At 27.8% G+C, this 21,441-nt stretch overlaps 1 protein-coding gene across 1 annotated transcript in view; it reads right to left on the bottom strand.

Moving 5' to 3' along the window:
* Window positions 1-21,441, bottom strand: part of LOC136082409 (uncharacterized) — a 179,616-nt gene that overhangs the window by 40,349 nt on the left and 117,826 nt on the right. Inside the window, exon 25 of the mRNA XM_065801626.1 lies at window positions 9,000-9,157. Coding sequence (XP_065657698.1) covers window positions 9,000-9,157 — 158 coding nt within the window. The remainder of the gene's footprint in view (window positions 1-8,999; window positions 9,158-21,441) is intronic.

A 21,441-nucleotide genomic window follows, 5' to 3' on the forward strand; every position in this document is an offset into this window, starting at 1 on the left:
CAAGGAAAAGGCTAAACTATTTACAAAAACTTTTCTTTTAATTCTACTATAGAACCTTATGGCCATACTCTTTCTTCCATTCCAGTTAAACAGGTTAACTCAATTTTGGACATTCAAATCACTTTGGCTTCTGTTGTTAAACTCTTAATTAAATTCTTCTTAGGCTTTCCGGACAACATTCCTGTATAGTCTTACAAAAGTGTTCTCCAGAACTCTTTTCAATTCTATCTAAAGTGCTTAACAGAATTGTGTTTTCTTGCTTGATGGAAAATGACATCTGTGTTTCCAATTTTCAAAAACTCCAGAGAACATACTGACGCCTCCAACTATCATCTAATCAGTCTTATTGTCAAACAATCAATACAATTTTTGATCCTCTTGCTCTATGGTCTAATTGCTAACTGCTGTAACTGAAAGATTTTATCTTTCAGTAACAGCAGTTAGCAATAAGATGGAGGCTGCAAGGCTAGGGCTATTGCTCCTGACATATCTAAAGCTTTTGATAAAGTTTGACTGAGTCCTCTTCTTTACGTCTTTTTGGACTATCTTTTACTACTGACCTCTAATAAAAAATATATACAATCAATTGTTAAGATAGCAATCGAAAAGGTTACTACTCTTTATTATGCTTGCCATTTTCCTACTCCTGATTCCATTCTTTACCTCTACTAATCTTTTATTAACCCCTGTGTGGAATACTGTTGTCATATTTCAGCAGACAAGGTCCAAAAATGCATTGTAAACATAGTTGGACCTGCTCTATCTGCCAAGCTTGAGCCTCTCTCCCATTATTGTAAAGTTTCTTTTTTACAAATACTATCATGGTCACTGCTCAAAGGAGCTATTATCTCTACTTTGCTGATGACTAGTTAATGATTTGACTATTCAGCAAAGTCTCATCTTTTTTAACTTTTATACACCTAGTTTTTTTCCTTGCATTTCAACTCTTTAAAACTCTCTCCCATCTTTATGTTCCTAATATTTTTAATATAACTTAAACTTGCATTCTATTTTTTCTAGATGCATTTCTACTTCAATTAAAATTTGGGATTACTTAATTAAATCATTTTTTATTTATGATACCTTGACTAAGTGTTGTTTGAATAAACAATAAGTGTAAGCTATAAGTTATAAAAGTAATAATTAACACTATTATGGTATTAACACTATTGTAGTGTTATTTAATACTATATCTTTTGTATTCATAAGTTAATTATCTTTTATAACTTTTTTGCTGACAATTTTAAGTTAATTCGCCCATGAAAACAAAGTTCACAGGTATCACAACAAATAAAATGATGCAACCATTGATGTAAGTAAAAAGTACAAACGATTATTAACAACCATGTATATTATGTTAAAAAAATGGAATATGATATTATCAAAGCTCTCAATTATGGACATACAATACAAATTTTAACACTACACAACAGGACTGTTAATAAGCATCAAAACACTTTTATACGAACATTACAACTTTGAAACCATATTATGGTATTAAAAAAATGATTTTTTAAAATAACTTTCTAGCTTAAGAGTATTTTTAAACAGTTAAAAAAAAGAGTTTTAGAGTTTAGTATGCGTTTTTATAATTTTTTTGCTTTTTTTTTCGAATTGTCCAAATATATATATATATATATATATATATATATATATATATATATATATATATATATACACATATATACACACAAATATAAATATATATATATATATATACATACATACATATATATATATATATATATACATATATATATATATATATATATACATATATATATATGTAAATATAAATATATATATATATGTAAATATATATATATATATATATATATATATATATATATATATATATATATATATATATATATATATATATATATATATATATATATATATATATATATATATATATATATATATATATATATATATATACACACACACACACACAGTGAACGCTCTATATAAGCAACCTCTCTATAAACAACATTTTTTATAAGCAACCTCTATACAAGCAATTTTTTTAGTTTAAGTTTTCTGTATAACGGGTGATGCGGAATTTATCGGACAAATCCTAATTTCATTATTTGAGCATAATAATTAGTTTTTGTGGCTTATCTTTGATTTTATCACAAAAACTGATTATTAATTGAGCATAATAATCAGTTTTTGTGGTAAAATGAGGTTAAATGCAGCTGAACAAGAATCTTTTCGAAAGCGACTAAAAATGTTTTTTGTAAATAAACCTAATATAAAAAAAAAAAAATCGTAAATCATTTTGAAAAGGAAGGATTTGCTCAAAGTACAATATATGATAACCTAAAAAAATTTGAAACTGTTCGATCGTTTTCTGATAGAAAGCACCCTGGTCGTCCGACATCCTGGACTAGAGAAAAGAAAGCCGAATTAACGAGACTTGTCAACAATCGGAAAGGGGTCAGTCAGAGAAAAATAGCTATTAAATTCGGTGTAAATTAATCGAAAATTGGTCATCAGTTAAAAAAAATTAATATTAAATATAGAAAACGTCAAAAGACTCCAAAATACACTATAGAATAACAAATAAAGGCAAAGAAAAGAAGCAGGAAACTAGTTAACCAACTCTATAACACAAAATCGCTTCTAGTCATCGATGACGAAAAATACTTTTGTTTTGCAGGGGACAACATGCCTGGAAATTCTGGATACTACACAAACAACAAAAAGACATGCCCAGAAAGTGTTAGTTTTATAGGAAAAGAGAAATTTCCAAAACAATTATTAATGTGGATAGCCATATCTGACCATGGTATGTCCGAGCCATTGTTTCGCACTTCCAAGGCTGTAGCGATCAATTCATCAATCTATATTAATGAATGTTTAGAAAAACGACTTCCATTTGTTCACAAGTATCATGGAGACTTTAACTATTTATTTTGGCCAGATATAGCAAGTTCTCATTACTCTAAAGATTCTCTAAATTGGATGGACCAGTATGTCTATTACGTTGATAAAGAATCCAATCCCCCAAATGTGCCTCAAGCACAACCAATTGAAAAGTTTTGGGGACATTTGGCACAGAAGGTTTACGAGGGAGATTGGCAAGCTTCAACAGAGCAAGTTTTGATTGATCGCATTAAACTAAAACTACAAGAAATTGATTTAAACTTTTTACAGTCGCATATGAAAGGCGTCAGAACAAAATTGAGATCAATTGCAGATGGTGGTGTTTTTTCATATAAAAAATAATATATTTTTATTAAAAGATAAATGCTTTATTTAAAAAAAATAAATAGTAGTTTGTTATTTTATTTATAAATAAGTTATTGATGTTTTTATTTTGTCTGATAACTTCCGCATCACCCGTTAAGCAGCTTATTTTTTTAAACCTAAATATTTGAGTTAAGTTTAGGCTAATTCAGAAGTAAAATCAGCTGTTCACAATAACATAACCTCAAATTATAAAAAATTCTGTTATTGGAATATATTTGTGTTTTTTGATGCCAGTATTGAAGTGAATTTCTGTTAAATAGAATTGTTACTTGAATTTTGTTATTTTCTGTTAGATAATAAACTAATTAATATTATTGTGCTTTAAATTCAACCATAAAATTTGAATCAGAAGAAAAAAAAGATGTTCAATACTGTTAAAAGATTAACTATTCATACAATAAGAAGAGTAAAAGAAAATAAAGAAAAATATGCAACCAAATATGTGAGTCAGAGTAAGATTAAGCAAATGAAGACAATAAAATATGGTGAAATCAATGATACAGTGTTTTCTTGGTTCTTGAACAGTGACAATTAAACAATTTAGTTCCAAATGAAATGATAAAATTAAAAGAACTTGAAGTAAATAGATTAAATAATGGACCTAAAACATTTTTTGCAAGTGATGGGTAACAAAACTGCCATTAAAAAATTAAAAAATGCTAAGGTTTACAGACTTTGTTTATTTGTGGAGAGAGTATGTCTTGCAATGTGGAGCTAGCTAATTCATTTAAAAATACATTTTAAAATTATATTGCTGAAAGTGACTTTTTGCCTAAACAAATATATAACTGCGACAAAACTGGTGTTGTCTATGAAAGCTTGCCCAATAAAACTAAAATTACAATTTTTTAAAAAATCTGGAATGAAGGAAAGAGTAACAATTATGCCATGCATAAACGCTACAAGTATGCATAAACGACTGGTATAATGATATTTTCATACCTTCAGTAACTTGACACTTGGAAACTAAAAACCTTCTTGTAAAAGCTCTTCTCTTAGAAGATAGTGCAATTTGCCATGGGAATAATTGAGGAAAATTTTACAGAATTTCAAAGTTATGTTTTTCCCCCTAATAACACATAATAATAACACACTATTATTGCACCCACTAGACCAAAATGTGATAAAATCACTAAAACAATGCTATTGTAAACATCTACCTGGATGTCTTGCAGCCTTAGGTGCAGAAGATGGAATAGTTTCAGCACAGAAAAATATAAATTTGAAAGATGTTATTTATTTAGTGTTGCAGACATGATATGAAATTCCCGTGTCAGTTATAGTTAAATTCATTTAAACATCTTTTTTCGTCAAGTGATGAAACTCAATACAACATTTCTTCAAACCACTTTTCAGAAGAAGATGATATTCCCTTGGCAATATTTTATAAATCAATATTTAATTATTGTAATTTAGCAGATACTGAAAGTATTGAGTGAGCAAGTGGAACAAGCGAAGCAAACCATCCATTTATATATATCCATAATAATAATAATAATAATAAAACATTTTCTTTCGTAAAACAAAACTGAATTTATTTATTTTACACAGTTTAGTTAGTAAAAGAAATAAGTAGAAATATTTGACTTATTTCTCTTACTAACTAAACTGTATGTTTAGTTAGTAAAAAAAATAACGGTAAGTATTTTTATACTCCTTTTTTCCTTATAAGCAAACTTTCCCAATAAGAAACTTTTTTTATTGAAATTGGTTCAAATGAGTTGCTTATATAGAGTGTTCACTGTATATATATATATATATATATATATATATATATATATATATATATATATATATATATATATATATATATATATATATATATATATATATATATATATATATATATATATATACATATATATATATAAATATATATATATATATATATACAAATATATATATATAAATAAATATATATATATATATATATATTTATATACATATATATATATATATATAAATAAATAAATATATATATATATATATACACAAATATATATATATATATATATATAATTATATATATACATAAATATATATATATATAAATATATATATATGTGTATATATATATAATATATAATATATATATATATATATATAATATATATATGTTTATATACATACATATATATATATATATATATATATATATATATATATATATATATATATATATATATATATGTATATATATATATATATATATATATATATATATATATATATATATATATATATACATTAATAAAAAAATAAAAGATATAATGTTTTTATAGTGATTTTTTTATTTGATTTTAGGGAATCATACAAAGTGTATAAATGACCAGCATTTAAACACTAAACATCCAAAATTTATAACTAATTTAATGAAAGTGAAGGCAAAACTTAACACAAAAATAAGCCATTTTATTTAAAAAAAGCAGTGTTTATTTTAAAAAAAAAGTTTATATATATATATATATATATATATATATATATATATATATATATATATATATATATATAATATATATATATATATATATATATATATATATATATATATATATATATATATATATATATATATATATATATATATACTGTGCTGTGCAAAAGTCATTATAACAGCGTCGAAAACAAGCTTACAGTGCATTTAAAACGCCATAGGGTCCTGCCATCTGGTGAATACTTCATAACTATTTATTTAAATGGTTGCTTCAGCAGCTGACTTTGTTTTTAAACACATTTTGTGTTATTTTATTAATATTTATCCATTTTTATCGGGTTTTCTCGTGGCGATCCGTGAATTTTCAATTTTTGGCAATTTAGCAGGTATGTTAAAATTTATTTCTAAACTATTGTTTAGTTTAGTAATTGTAATTTAATGACATTTTATGCAGTTTTATAGTATTTTACTTTTGGATTTATGCGGAAAGCATGAGATTTTGGTTTTTTTAGCCCATAAAATTGTTTTTTAATATCATGTAACAAAATTGGAATTTTTGGTCAATAAAATTTAAAAATTGTCATATTCTGTAGAAATAACAATTGTAATAACATGATTTATTATGTATTTTATATTTATAATATTGCACTTTTAATATTTATTACTTCTTTTTATTATTTTATATTATTTAAAAATTTTGTTTACATTTTTCAGACATGACTCCGTATAGAAAGTTGACGATGGAACAGAGATGTGAGGTGTTGGCGAAGGTTAAGGAGGGATATTTGTATCGGAAGGTGGCACAAATAATGAAAATCCACTACCTGACTGTATTTGGAATTGTGAGGAAGCATGCCGCAACCAACTCCGTACGCGATCTTTCCAGGGACGGCCGGCCAAAGAAGACCACGGTCAGAGAGGATCGGATGTTAGTTCGTATGAGTATGAAAAATCGTCGAATGACATCATCGGACATCAGGAAACAGTCGGCAGTGGACATATCTACAAGCACAGTCAGAAGGAGACTCCTGAAGGCCGGTCTACAAGGTTGTGTAGCGACCAAGAAACCTCTTTTGACTGTTGCCCACAAGAAAGCTCGATTGGATTTTGCGCGACGACATAAGGACTGGGGTGTTGAGGAGTGGAAAAGGGTGTTGTGGAGCGATGAAAGCTCATTCCAGATGTTTTGTGGGGCTAAAAGGGCTTATGTAAGAAGGAAAGCCGGGGAAAAGTTCATCCCACAGTGCATTGTTCCAACAGTTAAGCATAGGGGAGGTTCCATAATGGTTTGGGGTTGCATGTCCTAAGTAGGGGTTGGCCAGTTGTACAGGTGTGAGGATACCATGAATCAACACCAGTATGTCAGGGTCCTCGAGAACTGTATGCTGCCATCAGCCAATTTGCTTTTTGGCAATGGAGAAGAGTTCCTGTTCCAACAGGACAATGCTCCTTGCCATAAAGCAAGGCTTGTGACTGCATATCTGGAGGATCATGATATACAGGTACTGAACTGGCCAGCCCAGAGTCCAGACCTCAACCCCATAGAGCACCTGTGGGAAATAATGTTTAAACACTTGCAAGGAGCAAACCCTAGCAATAAGGATGCACTTTGGGCCCATTTACAGAACATATGGAATGATATTTCACCAGTTACTGTTCAGAACTTGATTAGCTCTATGCCCCGTAGGATCAAGTCTGTCATCAAATCAAGGGGTGGGCAGACAAAGTATTAATAAACTGTGTAATTTTAAATTGTATAAACAGTTGCAATAAAAAAAATAATCCAAATCAATTGTTTTCAGTCGTTTTTATTTGTAACGCTACAAGAAAATAGAAAAAAACCTTAAAAATATTACTGTTATAATGACTTTTGCACAGCACTGTATATATATAAACAAATTAGCTTTATAAATTTGCAATGTGGTATTTTTTTTAAAATGATAAAAATAGCAAGTTTTAATTTCCTTTCATTTAATTCTAATTACATAAATATTTTATAATAATAAAATACAATAATTTTAATAATTGTAAACAATAAACAAATTTACATTATTAAATCACACACAGAGGAGGAAAATGTAAACTTTTGTTAGCAGATAAATAAACTTTTATTTTTCGGAAAATATAAATTTAACTGATGAGTGAGAGAAAAACAAACGTAAGTTTGCCGACTTTTCTTTATAATGTCAACTTTCAAAAAATTTGAAAACCATTGCAGTATTTTACTAATTTAAATAAAACAGTTTTTTTTTAATTATTTTATTAAAAAATTAATAAAGCGTTCGTTTTTTCTGCTTTTACTTTAAATAAAACATCTGTTTTCTCATTTTTATGTACTTGTTTTGTTAAGGATTTGAGTAATAAATTTTTTTGGGCTTTTTTGTATTTCTTTAGAATTTAATAAATTTTGCTTGTTATCTTTATCTCAATTATTTAATTTAGAGTTTAATTATATTTTATTTTAATTATTTAATTTAGAATTTAATTAAACTTTAAATAAAATAAACAAAATTAGGTATGGTAAAAAAAATTTTTTTTAAATACCTCATCATTTTTAGGAAAGCACAGTTAAAGTACAGTTAACATGAAGCAGTTTGGGAAACTGATATTTATGAATTTGTTATACGATTGTAAAAATCCGAGATTTCAAGAAAAAGTTTAGTAGACATTAGTAGCCAAGTTAGTATGTAAAACTGTTGTAAAGTAGTTAAAAATGTGAATTGTCGATAATCATCAAGATTATTATTCAAATTAAATATACTTTTCTATATTCTAGTTTTTTTTAAAAATGCCACCACAATAATATAAAATGATATAAATAATATACGATGACACCATCATAACTCCGATCTCACATAATATTAATTAAAACATCTATCATAAAAATAACCACTACTAAAAAGCCTATACCATCTCAAAAAAATATCCCCACTAGCGAAAAACATTAAATATGATTTGTATTTTTTCCTAGATTAAGAAATAGTGTTTACTTTGTATTCTTCTGAAAGAACACAACTACTATCTTTTTGCAACCAATCCTAATGTTTGGGGAAATCTTTTAAGCTAATTGGTGGATTATAATCAATAAAAATAGCTTCAGCTAGCTTTTTATCTGAAAGTACCTAAGTTTTTTTGGCTGTACCTTAAGTTGTAACTTGCATTTATAATTAAAATAAAATAAAAAGTCAAAAAAATAATAATAAAAAGTCAAAAAAAAAAAAAGCATAAAACTGATAACATTTTTAAAGTGTAAATTTCACTTGAAACTAAAAAAATTATATAAAAAGTCAAAAAAAAGTAAAACTACCAGAAGGTTGTTCCTTATCAAAAAATTGTCTTTTGTCTTTATCTAGATTCTCATCAACGATATCTAATGAAGGATTTTTAAAAGAGGAAACTGGTTTAAGTGGTACAAGGTTAGTGCTTTCCTCTTCTTTTTTGATTTTATTGTCTTGCTTTTTTCTTCTAAATTTAATACATTTAAAAATAATTACTTAAATAATAAATAAAATAAAAATTGTAAGTACCATTTTCAATTATAAATTATTTAGAAGAATTTTGGATATCTTAATATCAAATAATATGGTATGATATCAAATAAAAAGATGAACTAATATACAATAATACAAATTTAAAAATAAATAATATTACTTAATTTATTAAAATAAACATTGAATAAGGTCTGTTCATTGCAAAAAACTTTTTATGTATCTCTCAATCTAATGACAAGGTAAGCCTGAAAATTTATGAAAATGAAAGTGAAAGTACTGCGTTGTCAATGCAACTTGTTACATGTAGAAAGTAAGAATGAAAAGAAAAAACACTGCAAAAATTATTGTAACAAAATAAATGTACTTTGTTACACCCCAACCCCAACTAATGATAGCAAAAAGTTTGTTTGGGCAATAGTTAAAGGAATAATTTGGATCTTCTGTTTTTAAAAAATTAGAATTACAAATCTAATGACCACATTCTTCCTGACTTTCCAGAGAAACAGGTTAAACCATAGTTAGACATCAAAATCACTTTGGCTTCTATAGCTAAACTCTCTTACAGCTTGAACTCCTCATAATTTATTTATAAATATTAGAATATATTTAGAATCTTACTAATGTGTTTTCCTGAACTTTCTTCAATACTTTCAAATTTCTAAATTATTTAAGAAGTGACTATTATTAGTTGGGGTTGGGGTGTAACAAAGTGCATTTACTTTGTAACATCCCAATCGGTTCGAATGAATTGTATAATATCCCCTAATGAAAAAAATTTGGCACAACCTTTGAGAAGCTAAAACTTATTGAAGTTTTAGTTACCCAGTCTTACTTTTTTAGTTGTTTTACTTATAAAGTGTTAGTTATCCTATCATACATAATATCTAATAACCCCAAAAGAACCATCAAACATTATATGGCAAAGTGGAAGAACAATGAACTAAAGTCTCGTATGCCTGGATCAGGCATGAAACCAAAAATTATGACTGCTAGGATCATTAATTGTTTGAAAGGTCTCTTGAGCAATGGGTCTGTAACTGAAATCTGAAACAAAAAAATTGTAAAGAAATTCAAGTGTGATCTTTACTATATTATAAAAACAACAAAACAAACATTTGTTAATTTAATAAAAAAAAAATCTCTGATTGCACTGATTAACAGTTAAAGTTAAAACTGTTTAAAAGTTCCAACTGAAGTGTGGAAGAATTTGTCGTAAATTCAGAAACTGCGAATTTGTAATTGATGATGAGTCTTATTTTACATTTAAACATACAAATAAAAATTCTAATGCTGGATTTTACTCAGATAAATCCAAAAATGCACTAATCAAAAAATATGAAGTAAAAGCACAAAAGCAAACTTGGAAAAAAAATTCATGTGTGGATTACCATATCCTCTTGTGGAACCTCAAAATCATTTAAGTTAGTTCATGTTCTGCGAGACTAGCAATCAACTAAACAGGGTACATAAACAATTGAATCATCAAAAGAATCATTCCTCCTATAAAATAATAATGCATTCTGGCCTAACTTGGCCTCTTCACATGATGCTAGAAGTGTGACCAATTACCTTGATGAGTAGAATATCAGTTAGTAACAAAAGATCAGCTGGAAAAAAGAATCCATTTTGTTTATGAAAAGTTGATAAAAATCTTGTACAAGGCATGTGTGAACATGTATACAAAAAATTAAATGGAACATGTATACAGAAAATGCAGTATGTTGTAATAATGAAAAAGCATTATTTCAGTCCTGAAATTAAAAATATTTTTGTTCAATAAACTTTTTTTTTGCACTATTACTGCATGTGCTAGTTTTGTGCCAAAATTTTATCATTAGGTGGTTTTTTAAAATTCTTGTTAAAATCATAATTGTTCTATCCAATCTACCTGTATTTGTGGCAGTAGTGTCAGTACAAACTGCAAAAACTTAGTTGAGTACTTCAAAATACTCCAACAGATTTTGTATAACATAGTACAAATCCACATAGTACAAAATAATGTTAAAATGTTTTTACTTTTTGTAAAAAAGTAAAAACATTAGAAAGCAAAGAACAAATAATTTTTTGTTCTTTGTTTTCTATCTTCCAAGTTAGTTTTTGTTGTTGTACAATAAGCTGCGATTTTTTGTGAAGTTTTACAAACTTTTCAATAATTTTTGATTCAAAAATTAAATAGTTGCTAAATCCACAAAGTTTCCAGAAGTTTACTATTTTTTGGAAGAGACAAAAGTTTTCATTTCCTCGCTGACATGTGTTTTCTTTGCATACCAAATCAAAATTTTTGCCAATTGCACATGCAAAGTTTGTATTTAAACTTTTAAATTGATTTGATCTAGAACTGATAAGATAATAGTAATGTCTTAAAACTGTTCCATTGGTAGGGAGTTGATTAGGTGGTAATTCAGAAATAGGTGATTTAAGTAGATACAATGGTCTTCTGGCACTTGTAGTTAAATTATATAAAGAATTGTTTTTTGTTTTTTTTGGCTTTTCCCATCCTGATCTGTAAATCCAATATTTAATTAGTTTTCTAAAATTAAAATGAACAGGAAATATTCATTTTATGAGTTCATAACAAAGAACAATTGAGCTTAATATTAACAAAAAGTAAAAACAAATAGAAAAAGAGACAAATATCTTAAAAATCACTTTTTACATAAAGCACTTAGAGTGGTCAAAAACAACTATTTAAGACCTTTTTGAATTCGTATTGAGATGGAGAACAGCTTAAAATGTAGCAGTAATATTCAAATTTTTTTTTTTTTTAAATTGTCATGCTACTGTACGCATTATTACATATACGCATTATTATCACTATCATTTCTCTTAAAATGTTAAAATATGATGTAACATTTTAAGATTTAAATAAGTACATTAAGTAACATTTTAAGTTTTAATTGAGTACAGAGAAATGTCAAATAAACTAAATATTTTTTTGTATTAATGTTTTGAAATATATTTGAGAGAGAGGAGGGGGTGGGTAGAGAATTTTCAAAAGCGTACAGGTTGGTACAAGGGGGGACCAAAATCAGTAGTTTTACTGTGTACATACTTTGTGGATGCCCCCTAACAACTGCATTGTAGCAACCATAACCATAACCATAACCATTATTTTAGTTTTTACATTTAACTGTGGCAGCCAGTAACTTCTTTTGTTTTAATTCTTAGTTAACATTTAACTGTGGCAACTACTACTTCTTTTGTTTTAATTCTTAGTTAACAATTGACTGTGGCAGCTACTACTTCTTTTGTTTTATGTCTTAGTTAACAGTTAACTGTGGCAGCTACTACTTCTTTTGTTTTAATTCTTAGTTAACATTTAACTGTGGCAACTACTACTTCTTTTGTTTTAATTCTTAGTTAACAATTGACTGTGGCAGCTACTACTTCTTTTGTTTTAATTCTTAGTTAACAATTGACTGTGGCAGCTACTACTTCTTTTGTTTTAATTCTTAGTTAACATTTAACTGTGGCAGCTACACACTAAAAATTAATGGTAGAAATTTTTAGTTAAGGTAGGATATGTGATATACCCTTAGTAAGGTACAATTTTCTACCTTATAAGGTAGAAAATTATACCTTTAAGTTAGAAATTTGTTTGACAAATAATTGTTTTTAATATAATTTTCTACCCTAAAAGGTAGAAAATTATACCTTACTAAGGGTATATCACATATCCTACCCTAAGGTAGAAATTTCTACCTTTTTTTTTTTAGTGTGTACTACTTCTTTTGTTTTAATTCTTAGTTAACATTTAACTGTGGCAGCTACTACTTCTTTTGTTTTAATTCTTAGTTAACATTTAACTGTGGCAGCTACTACTTCTTTTGTTTTAATTCTTAGTTAACATTTAACTGTGGCAGCTACTACTTCTTTTGTTTTAATTCTTAGTTAACATTTAACTGTGGCAGCTACTACTTCTTTTGTTTTAATTCTTAGTTAACAATTGACTGTGGCAGCTACTACTTCTTTTGTTTTAATTCTTAGTTAACAATTGACTGTGGCAGCTACTACTTCTTTTGTTTTAATTCTTAGTTAACATTTAACTGTGGCAGCTACTACTTCTTTTGTTTTAATTCTTAGTTAACATTTAACTGTGGCAGCTACTACTTCTTTTGTTTTAATTCTTAGTTAACAATTGACTGTGGCAGCTACTACTTCTTTTGTTTTAATTCTTAGTTAACAATTGACTGTGGCAGCTACTACTTCTTTTGTTTTAATTCTTAGTTAACAATTGACTGTGGCAGCTACTACTTCTTTTGTTTTAATTCTTAGTTAACATTTGACTGTGGCAGCTACTACTTCTTTTGTTTTAATTCTTAGTTAATATTTAGCTGTGGCAGCTACTACTTCTTTTGTTTTAATTCTTAGTTAACAATTGACTGTGGCAGCTACTACTTCTTTTGTTTTAATTCTTAGTTAACAATTGACTGTGGCAGCTACTACTTCTTTTGTTTTAATTCTTAGTTAACAATTGACTGTGGCAGCTACTACTTCTTTTGTTTTAATTCTTAGTTAACAATTGACTGTGGCAGCTACTACTTCTTTTGTTTTAATTCTTAGTTAACATTTAACTGTGGCAGCTACTACTTCTTTTGTTTTAATTCTTAGTTAACAATTGACTGTGGCAGCTACTACTTCTTTTGTTTTAATTCTTAGTTAACAATTATATTTTACATTAATTGAAAATTAGTTAACAAATAGCTTTTGACATTAGTTAACAATTAGTTAGCAAATACCTTTTGACTACATTTATATACTACTTTTCTACTTTATTCACCTCCCTAAGGTAGTTAAAAAAATGACCAAATCAATCAGCAAACAATTATTTAAACAAAAACTATAAAATAAATAAACTTTTGTATTTTTTTAATGAATAATGAACTTTTTTCAGATATAAGTTTTAAAAAAAAGTTTTTTAAATATTACTAATTACGATTAATATTTTTTACAATAAAATATTTTTCTCTAAGATCAGCAAAGAAAACTGTTTACTCCATCTAATTAAAGAAGCAAATTTTGTACCATTTACTCTGGCTAAATTGTTTTTGTCAACACCACATAGCAACATGAGGCAATATAATAAAGAAATCATTCAGGCTAAGTCGAATTTCTCACATCAATTTAACAATAAATTAGTAACCAACATATTAAAACGTGTCCTAACAGACGATGAAAAAGAGCTTTTAAGTTTGGGATTAAATTTTGTTCCTTCAATTACAAATACATTACTTAATATTCACATAACACTTACAAATACGTCACATAATATTCACATGATTTAAAACAACACTTCTCCAACAACTCTATTTTGGGACCGAAAAGATAACAAGGCATCCATTTCATTAAAAATCAAATTGGTCTCCCCCCTTTGATGAAAAACAAAACTATTAAAAGTTATCTTAACTTGATAGAATATGATATAACCGCACTTGTTTTCTCACAACTACCAAAAGATGAAAAAAATTTAACTCCAAAACTTATTCACACACTAAACACCCTTATGTTTAATCCCACCATTGCCATAAAAAAGGCCGACAAAGGAGGGAGTGTTTGTATTTTAGACTAAACTGACTATGAAAAGAAGATCTCTCAACTTTTATCAGATAAACTACTCTCAGAAGATCCAACAAAAAGTATAGTGAGAGATTTTAACAATCTTATTGACTATATGTTTCTTCATCATATGATTGATAAAAATACATTGGAGTTCCTATGTCCAAAAACACATCTTCGTACACCCCTGTTTTATGGCTTTCCCAAAAGGCATAAGATAGGCATCCCCTAAAGACCAATCGTTTCTGGTTGTGACGGACCAATTGCAACTTATTGTTCTTTAAAGACACAACACATTTCCTTAAACTTCTTCAACCTCATGTACTAGAAACCAACAATTACATCCTTGTCATGGCTGATGTTGTATCTATGTATACAAACGTTCCTCACAGCGAAGGTATTGACGCTGTGAAATTTTATTTAAAGATACCATATAAATTTTTATTTAAAGATACCACCATATAACAGACCCATGAAACGTTCATCTGTTGTATTAATTGACATTATATAATAAACCATCCTAACCCACAGCAACTTTCAGTTTTTGACTGATCACTTTTTACAATTAACAGGAACTACCATGGGAACACGTATAGCCCCACCCTATGCTAATTAACACAAGTTTTCGAATTTATGAATGCCATCCACCCCACGATCAAATTTACCTTTAATAATTCTACCAATTCTATTAATTTCATGAACCTAACAATTATCAAAAAGCTAGATGGACAGTTAGTAACAACAATATACAAAAAGGCAACTGATACAACAGCACTATTACATTATAATTCATTCCATCCTACTCATCAAAAAAGCAACTTAGTATATAGCCAAGCGTTAAGATACAATAAGATTATATCGAACAATTACAACCTAATAAAAGAGCTACAACAACTAGCACAAATTTTAGTTATACGAGGCAACCCTATATGAGGCTACCCTATTCAATCTATTAACAGAGGTTTTAAAAAAGCACTACGACATACACAACACGAACTTATCTGCAATAAATATAAAGAAGAAAAAGAGAGAATTTTACCAATAGCTTCAACATTTGGAAAAGTTGGAAAACTTATCAATAAAATAATAAAAAAGCACAGGAATATTGTTGAACAGGATACTGATCTTAAAAATATATGGCAAACTCCACCTATTGCGAGTTACAAAATCGATCAAGAAATTTCTAACCCAGATGGCACATAAATAAACATTTTTGTATTTTGGTTAATTTTTTATGTTATTTCTAACTAAAATATTATTTCATAAAAGCTTTACTCTTCGAAAATTCGATTTAGTTATTACTTATTTAGATATTATGTTCTTACTTATTTGTTGATGTACTTTTTTGTATCACTTGTTATGATCTCAAAAATACGTTTAATTCAGACCGTAGAGCAAATTCTACTTTTTGAAATTTCGATTTTGTTATGGTCTCAAAGTTACTTTAATTTGGACCGCAGAGAAAACTTTACCTCTAAACAATATTTTACCTGCTTTTTATATCATTTTTATATCATTTTTATATCATGCCTTATATCATTGTAATATTACTCAAAAAACTTTTTATTAACCCAATTGGCTAAAATTTATCTAGTCTTATTACAATATTTATTTTGTCTTATTACAGTATTTTTAATATATTATTTATCCACTGGTTTGCATATTACTACTATGATCAAGGAATTTTTGAGCTATATTATATTCTTTGCTCAGCTTTGTTTTAATTTTCACATGCACGGTTTTTGTTTTTTATTATTATTCACAAAGTTTATATCTTTTACTACATGTTTAAATCTTTACATTTTTGCAGAAAGTATATATATATTTTTTCCACTATCTTATATTACTTGATTTTTAGTGATCATTTTAAGTTGCGTGGGTTGTTCATTTTCTTACACTTTAGATTGGTTAACAAAATTTGAATGAAGTATCTATGACAGCGTTAGAGTTTTTTGAAGACTCTATTGTGTTTTATTTCATTTTAAAAGGGTTTTTAATATTTGATTGTTTTTGGTTTATTTATGCTAGAAGTAACTATTTGTTTTAAATAGTGGGAAATTTATTAGTATTTTCTGTTTGCATACTTAAGTTGATTTTGTTTTGTTCTGGTGTTTGTTCTGAATTTTAATTTATTGTGCTTAGTGTTTTCTACTGGTGGTATGGTATGTGATTTATTTAGTTATTTTTATTTATATTGTACAGTAGATCAACACTTTTTATATCATATCTAAAAAATATTAGTGTTTAACAAATTTGGGTATGGTTGGGTTTTGGCTATTTGTAGTGAGTCCTTTTTTACTGCAGTATGGAATAGGCATAAATGGCGGGGCAAAGCATAAGTGGTAATGATGTTTATCTGACGGGATAAACTAGTTATTAGTGCTGATCCTTATCGAAACGCCAGTTATAATAGACGCAACTCTGAGGAGATGTTTGTTAATTAACCACTACACAAATTATTTTACACATCACCATTAACGTTTTTTTTTCATTCTGAGGTCTTACATTGTTGTATGCATACTTTTTATTTTGAAATCAATTTTTTGTTTAATAATTTTTTTGTTTGGTGATATATTTGTTGCACATCTTTGTTCATATTAGTGTAAATAAAATAATTTTTTTTATTATTGTAAGTACTGCGTAGGTGCATTGTCTGTCTTATTTATTTTTAAATATTCCTCTATTAATCTTTGTTTGTCTTGACAACTGTCAAAATATGCTTTGTTCGAAAAATAATTCTCCTTTACTCTAATGTACTTCATTTCTTCCCTCAGGTGTTCACTGCTCGGTGTGACCACTCGGCAAATTTTATATGCCAAAGTTTTTAAATAATTTCAAATAATAGTTGTAAAAAAAGTGTTTGATTACTAATTTTAGGCCTCAACTCAATTTTTTTTAATTAAGTGACTTGCTATATAATTCTTTATGTTCCAACTATTTGAATTTTGAAAAAATTAAACAAAGCTGCTATTGAGAATTAATAGAATGTTTTAGCAAAAGCTTTACAATATTTGAATGGCAACTGTTTAACTGAGTCCTTTACTTTACATCTTTTTGGATTACCATTCACTACTGTGTTCACCCACATTTACAATAACCCCAAAAAACGCATAGTAAATGTAGTTGGATCTGCTCTATCTTACAAGTTTGAGCTGCTCTCCAATTGTTGTAAGGATAATAAAAATTAGAGCGCATCAAAATATCTCAACAATGGATATTTTGATGCAACTTAATATATTTCCTTTACAGGTCTTTTCTGTCAATACTATCCACTTGATGACATTATGGGCAAAAATATAATCAATAGGGTGGGTCATATTTTTTTAGCTTATTGTCACTACTACAAAAAGTTGCTATAATATGAAAATAATAAGGAAACAATGAAAATTCGAGCTTCCTTCAATATCTTAGGGGGGCATTTTTTGCGTAAGCTTTTTAAATAACGCCTTAATACATAGTTCGAATTCACTATTTATTCAAATGGAATATTTCAAACTTTATTTAATTAACTATATCCATATTTGACATTGCCTCTATTTCTAATTTCATTTTTACTTTATCACTCACTGTTCTATTGTTCTACTTAAAATTTACTGATTTTTATATGATTACTTTTAAGGGTTATTTTAATGACTATTGTAGGGTAATTCCATATAAACCATCCAAAAAAATATTTTCGACACCCTTACGTCTCAGAATTTGTTCATTTTTACCTCACTTGCAGTCCATACTAAAAAAATAATAACTGCGAAAATTTTAGTTAAAAATACACATGGGCTCCAGAGATATCAACAGTTTAAATAATGCTGACTCAGCATTTTTTAGCATTTATCTGAACCAACTAAAAAGCAACTTTGACATATAGCATTTTCATAATGGCTTGGGGAAATTTCCTAAAATCTGGTACCCCAATAGATTTTTACTTGCAGAATCCAAAAAGAGCACCCTCAAGACTCGATTGTCTCAGGAAATGTTTCATTTATCCAATTTTGTTCAAAATTATTGACTTGTAAATTCATGATTTTTGGAGGTAAAATGAAGGCTGTGACCCAAAGGCCCGAATAAAAAGTTTAATTGTATATCATTATTTTATCTTAGGTCTACTAAAAAAAGTTAGATTCATCAATTGTCTCTCTAATACTTGGACAAAATTTGCGTTTAAAAATTGCGTCTTTTTAGAAAAATTTAAATTTTGTAACGAAAGCAATTGAAATGTTTTTAAAAACATTTATTTGAATAAAACATCAAATAGTGCTATCTATTGATTAGTTTAGGATGTTTATAATCATAGGCCAAGGGAGGGCCGTGGGGCCTCTGACCAATTCTGCCCCCCCCCCTATCTCCCTGTTTTTTTTTTTGTTTTTTTTTTAATGCATTAAAAGATATAATAATAAATAATTATTAAAATTCAATTTAAAAACATAATTTTTTTTTTAGTTTAAGTTTGAGAAACAATTTTTTTCATTATTTACCTCTTATTTCAAAATAAGCACACAAAACTATCATCTTTTCATAATTTTAAAAATCATAGATTTTAAAACCAAAAATATTGAAATGTTTTTTAAAACATTTTAACAATCAATATCTTTATGGTATTATTTAGTAGATTAATACTAATAAAGTCATTGACATAATTAGGTGGACAGTAGGATTTATTTAAACCCTTCTCAGCCTTCCTTCCAAGGATTTGAAAAAAAAGAAAAAAAGGAAGACAAATTCTAAATGCAAAATAAGTAAATAAAATTGCAACAAAATTATTTTAAATGTATTTAATTTTTTTTTGTAACCAACTGTTTATATTCTCTAAATTTAATTCAGATATGTTGTACGTACGGCCTGATATTGTTGTGGGTGTAGAAATTAGACATATAACTTCAGAATTGAGCACCCAACACTCGTCATTTCTCATTGGCCAAAAGAAGTTTTTACCTGGTCCATGTGGATGCATGAATCTGACTTTTATATCAAGCTCACTTACATCTTCAGCAATCCCTACCCACCAAAATCTGTCATAAAAACATGCAATATAATCCATTTTTTTAATGTTTAATGAAATCTCTTTATTATGTTTGCTTTTTGGAATCATATCAAATATTTCAATACATGTATCAATACTTGTTTTTTTATAACCTATAGTGTTTGAAGCCATTGGAATAAAATGATGATATGTCCTTGTGCCAGAAACTGTTCTTTCACCAAAATATCTTTTTTGGAATTGTGCTCATGTTAGGGCGATTTCATCTTTAGAAAATAATTTAAGACAAATTCCATTTATCTTGGCTTTACAAAAGCGGTACATTAAATTAACATCTAAAATCTGCCCAGTAGTAATTTGTTTTAGACTTTCATGACATACTACTCTTTTAACAGTCCCACCAATACCATCACAGGGGGATTTACCATGATGGGTGGCAAAAAATACCCATTCAGCGTTTAAATCAAAGTCTTTACTGTGACAAAGATTGATGAAGTTTTTAAAATTTTGAAATTGTGCTGCACAACCATCGAAAAAGTATTTCATGCTTGATACATCAGGTAGATTTTCTTTGATATATCTAGTTATATCTTCCTGAGTCTTGTAAATAAATCCTGTGTCATGATTAACATCTTCTGAAAGGTAACAAAAAGATTTGTGTTTGAGAACTTTTTTCTCTATAAAATAAACTACAATCGTAAAAAGTGAACATTGACTTTTACTCTTGTGATAACTTTGAACCTCATCCTGAACAACATATTGATAATTTTCAGCAAAATCTCCTAAAATTAGGCATTTGTTTTGGTTAAGATTTTCATGTATCTACTTTGTGTTTTTGCAATATATGAATGAGTGGTAAGGTTGTCAATGCTGTCACATAATAAATCATTATATTCATCTAGTGGCAATAATTGTAAAAGTAGTGTTGTACGATCGGTTTTCTGCCATTACTTGAATACTACATACTTCTTCGAGCTCATGGTCCATAAACTCCTGCATTAAAAAGCTTTTTAATGCCTCAATACCAGGGCATTGGTTACATCGATGCAACATACATTCTGCATTTTCAAGCGAACAAACAATCAATGCCATGAAATCTTTATAACTTTTATTCCACCTAATGGCATCAATAAGAGATTTTGTATTTTGGTGATGTATGCATACACATACATTATGAGTACCTGACGCATTAGTTGTAATACACCATTTAGGTTTAAGAGTACAAAATTTTGACAAACTGACTTTGATATTAGGGTAGTGTTTTTTAAATGCAACATGTAATTTATTAAGATTGAGTAGCAATAATCTTTTTTGAACATGTTGGTTTTTCCTAACACTTACAAAATCTTTTTTTCCTGGCATCATTCTTGAAAATTCATTACTTTGATAAAAGTTAATCACTAAATGAACTGTTTCTGGTGAAAGTGGGTTTCCAATTTTTTTTTCTGGTAATGATAGAATTCCATGCTCATTTTTAACTTTTCTTGCAGTTCGAACAAGATAATCAGACACTTCAAAGTAGCTTGATATCTTTGTACGTGCCCATGATTTCAGTGCGAGTGTTAACATTTGCACCTCATGGCGATGATAGTCAGTCCCTGAAATTTTTTTTATTTCATACATTAAAATGTCTAGATCATGGTCATTGTTAATTCTGTTGTTTGAAATAGGGCTTTTTACTTCTGTTGTTAAAGAAGTTTCTTTAACGTTATATGCTAATGAGACCA

Source organism: Hydra vulgaris, chromosome 07 (assembly GCF_038396675.1).
Source record: "Hydra vulgaris chromosome 07, alternate assembly HydraT2T_AEP".
NCBI lineage: Eukaryota > Metazoa > Cnidaria > Hydrozoa > Anthoathecata > Hydridae > Hydra > Hydra vulgaris.